At 46.3% G+C, this 4,579-nt stretch overlaps 2 protein-coding genes across 2 annotated transcripts; one reads left to right on the top strand and one right to left on the bottom strand.

The window, feature by feature from the left end:
- Positions 1-442: 442 nt before the first annotated feature.
- Positions 443-4,579, bottom strand: slc29a4a (solute carrier family 29 member 4a; the record flags this gene model as incomplete). The annotated part of the gene is given in 3 exon segments (XM_029747715.1): positions 443-1,793; positions 3,531-3,771; positions 4,392-4,579. Coding segments are annotated over 3 exon segments (551 nt in total), but the record flags the coding sequence as incomplete, so codon positions are not given.
- LOC115188895 (uncharacterized) lies at positions 472-1,621 on the top strand. Its single transcript, XM_029747720.1, has 2 exons — positions 472-901; positions 940-1,621. Exons 1-2 carry the CDS (start codon positions 624-626, stop codon positions 1,463-1,465), a joined length of 804 nt encoding a protein of 267 aa, XP_029603580.1. The 5' UTR covers positions 472-623; the 3' UTR covers positions 1,466-1,621.

Here is a 4,579-nt window from a genome sequence, read left to right on the forward strand (position 1 = left end):
AGACCCTGGACAGAACAACCCCTCAGACCCTGGACAGAACAACCTCTCAGGCTCTGGACAGAACAACCTCTCAGGCTCTGGACCCTGGACAGAACAACCTCTCAGAACCTGGACCCTGGACAGAACAACCTCTCAGAACCTGGACAGAACAACCTCTCAGGCTCTGGACAGAACAACCTCTCAGGCTCTGGACCCTGGACAGAACAACCTCTCAGAACCTGGACCCTGGACAGAACAACCTCTCAGAACCTGGACAGAACAACCTCTCAGGCTCTGGACAGAACAACCTCTCAGGCTCTGGACCCTGGACAGAACAACCTCTCAGAACCTGGACCCTGGACAGAACAACCTCTCAGAACCTGGACAGAACAACCTCTCAGACCCTGGACAGAACAACCTCTCAGGCTCTGGACCCTGGACAGAACAACCTCTCAAACAGGTATATTTACACATTGTATTTTTTTAATGTTTGTCGGTTATACATTTTTTTTATTTCATATTTTTTTACATTCACAACTTTATATTTACATGAACCCTGAAGAATAAAGACAGACTTTTATCACTAGTAGGTTCCGCATCTCGACCCGCTGTAGAATACTGACGCAAAAGGCAAGGATAATGTAATGCATCATGTCATAGCTGTCACACGGGCAGAGCAGAAAGCCAATCAGAGGTTCTGTCTCCCTGGGCAGAGCAGAAAGCCAATCAGAGATTCTGTCTCCCCGGGCAGAGCAGAAAGCCAATCAGAGGTTCTGTCTCCCCGGGCAGAGCAGAAAGCCAATCAGAGATTCTGTCTCCCCGAGCAGAGCAGAAAGCCAATCAGAGATTCTGTCTCCCTGGGCAGAGCAGAAAGCCAATCAGAGATTCTGTCTCCCCGGGCAGAGCAGAAAGCCAATCAGAGGTTCTGTCTCCCTGGGCAGAGCAGAAAGCCAATCAGAGATTCTGTCTCCCCGGGCAGAGCAGAAAGCCAATCAGAGGTTCTCTTCACGTTGTCTCCCGGGAAGAGCAGAAAGCCAATCACAGAAGTTCTGTCTCCCCGGGCAGAGCAGAAAGCCAATCAGAGATTCTGTCTCCCCGGGCAGAGCAGAAAGCCAATCAGAGATTCTCTTCACGTTGTCTCCCGGGAAGAGCAGAAAGCCAATCAGAGATTCTGTCTCCCCGGGCAGAGCAGAAAGCCAATCAGAGATTCTGTCTCCCCGAGCAGAGCAGAAAGCCAATCAGAGATTCTGTCTCCCCGAGCAGAGCAGAAAGCCAATCAGAGGTTCTGTTCACGCTGTCTCCCCGAGCAGAGCAGAAAGCCAATCAGAGATTCTGTCTCCCCGAGCAGAGCAGAAAGCCAATCAGAGATTCTGTCTCCCCGAGCAGAGCAGAAAGCCAATCAGAGGTTCTGTTCACGTTGTCTCCCCGAGCAGAGCAGAAAGCCCAGCAGTATAGACGAGGAGGATCAGGAGGAGGACCAGGATAACATCCTGGGGTCAGAGGTTAGAGGTCAGGCTGGAGTTCAGTATCCTGTCAGTCTGGAGGGACTCCTCTTCGCTGAGGCCTTTTCTGGGCTCTGTGTGTGTGTGTGTGTGTGTGTGTGTGTGTGTGTGTGTGTGTGTGTGTGTGTGTGTGTGTGTGTGTGTGTGTGTGTGTGTGTGTGTGTGTGTGTGTGTGTGTGTGTGTGTGTGTTCAGTACCCTGTGGTGATGTTGGTGTGTGTGTTTGAGGCCGGTGCAGTGAAGCTATAGGCAGCGTAGGCCACAGCTGATCCCAACATCAACCCTGTCATGTACGATACAGTCATTGTGTTACCTGGAGACAGGAGGGGAGGGGAGAGGAGAGGAGAGGAGGAGAGAGAGGGAGGGAGGGAGGGAGGAGAGGAGAGGAGAGGAGAGAGGGAGGGAGGGAGGGAGGGAGGGAGGGAGGGAGGAGAGGAGAGGAGAGGAGAGGAGAGGGGAGGGAGGGAGGGAGGGAGGGAGGGAGGGAGGGAGGGAGGGAGGAGAGGAGATTATTATACAGTATATAGATAGGGGACGGTCAATGTAGAAAATCCGCACATAATTGTAGGAGATCGTGCTGCAGTTTAGTGGTTTACAGTATTACAGTATAGAGTGTATATACAGTCACCTCAAGAATTATTGGCACCTTTGATAAAGATGAGCAAAAATACTGTATAAAATCAATTATACAAATACTGAGCTATATTTTGTGCACAAAAAAACCCCAGTGGAAAATCATATGATTTTTAAACTATTACAAATGTTTAGAGAAAGATATTCTGTTTAAAAGGTAAACATTTAAAACGATAGTTAAATGTATTGGCACCCCTGTTTTCAATACTCCATCACCTAGAGAGAATACCCCTGTTTTCAATACTCCATCACCTAGAGAGAATACCCCTGTTTTCAATACTCCATCACCTAGAGAGAACATCCCTGTTTTCAATACTCCATCACCTAGAGAGAACATCCCTGTTTTCAATACTCCATCACCTAGAGAGAATACCCCTGTTTTCAATACTCCATCACCTAGAGAGAACACCACTCTGTTTTCAATACTCCATCACATAGAGAGAGAACACCCCTGTTTTCAATACTCCGTCACCTAGAGAGAACACCACTCTGTTTTCAATACTCCATCACCTAGAGAGAATACCCCTGTTTTCAATACTCCGTCACCTAGAGAGAACACCACTCTGTTTTCAATACTCCATCACCTAGAGAGAACACCCCTGTTTTCAATACTCCACCACCTAGAGAGAACACCCATGTTTTCAATACTCCGTCACCTAGAGAGAACACCCCTGTCTTCAATACTCCATCACCTAGAGAGAACACCCCTGTCTTCAATACTCCATCACCTTCCCCTTGCGAGGATAACGACGCAGACGTTTTCTAAAAATGTTTTCTGAGATTGGAGAACACGTCGGGAGGGATTTCAGACCACTCCTCAATAGATCTTTCTAGATCCTTGATATCCTTCATCTGTACTTATGGACTTGGCTACTTCAATTCAAACCACAGGTATGAATGGGTTCATGTCTGGAGACTGAGAAGGCCATTACAAATAGTGGATTTTGTGGTTAATTAACCATTTCTGAATGATGAATTGATTTTAAATGTGTGTTACCCTCATTTCTATACCCCCAAATGAAACAGGAAGCTATGGAAGGCCACAATATGGTTCCTCAAACTGAGATTAATTTCAAACATTAGAATTTTAATGCAGATTTGATTTAGTTAGATTTTTATCAATAAGATTCTTTAGAGGTGCCAATAATGAGATATAAATGATTACTTGTTAAACAACATCTCTTTCTCTGGGCAATTGTATTATTATAAAAGTAGATAATTTTCACATTTTTCTGAACCCTGGTTCTGGTTTTCCACCCCTCTACCCCTTCCATCCTCCACCTCACCCCCCTACTACCCCATTCCACCTCACCACCCCTCCACCTCACCCCCCTCCACCTCACCACCCCTCCACCCCTCCACCCCTCCACCTCACCACCCCTCCACCCCTCCACCCCCCCACCTCACCCCCCATCACCTGCTAGTTCTCTCTGTTCCGGCGGAACCTTCCCAGCAGCCTGTATCATGGGGACTGATCCAAAGTAACCGTTGGTTACGCCCATGAGGAGAGAAAAGAGGCAGGGCCAGACGGGGTGGGACAGGGTTGGGGTGGAGGAAGGGTACACGCACATCACCAACAGAGGGATGAAGACCACCCGCAGGCAGGAGAAGAGGAGCAGGTAAACCCCCGTCCACTCATAGGGCAACGCAGCCAGGATCTGGAAAGGGCAGAGGGCTAAGTGAGGCAAGGTCTATATCTATCTATCATATATCTATATATCTATATATCTATCTATCATATATCTATCTATCTATCTATCTATCTATCTATCTATCTATCTATCTATCATATATCTATCTATCTATTCTACAGTATCTATTCTACAGTATCTATCTATCTATCTATCTATCTATCTATCTATCTATCTATCTATCTATCTATCTATCTATCTATCTATCTATCATCTATATCTATCTATCTATCTATCTATCTATCTATCTATCTATCTATCTATCTATCTATCTATCTATCTATCTATCTATCTATCTATCTATCTATCTATCTATCATATATCTATCTATCTATTCTACAGTATCTATCTATCTATCTATCTATCTATCTATCTATCTATCTATCTATCTATCTATCTATCTATCTATCTATCTATCTATCTATCTATCTATCATATATCTATCATATATCTATCCATCCATCCATCCATCCATCCATCCAGCCGTTCCAAACCTCTCCTATGGGACCCCCAGCCCCGAGGAGAGGTTTGGAACAGCTGGGGGTCCCCAAGGAGAGGTTTGAGAACCACTGGCCAAGTAGACTGACCTTGCCTACGAAGTCGGCCATGTTGAATGTGGCCATGATGAGTATCGGTAGCCACTCCCCCAGTGTTGGGTTGCGTATCTCTGATTCCAGACCAGGAAACAGACACAGAGTGATGCTGTAGGTCACTGCTATAGACAACATGTAGGCCCAGATCACCCTGGCAACGATGTACCTGTGAAGAAACATAT

Source organism: Salmo trutta, unplaced genomic scaffold, assembly GCF_901001165.1.
Source record: "Salmo trutta unplaced genomic scaffold, fSalTru1.1, whole genome shotgun sequence".
NCBI lineage: Eukaryota > Metazoa > Chordata > Actinopteri > Salmoniformes > Salmonidae > Salmo > Salmo trutta.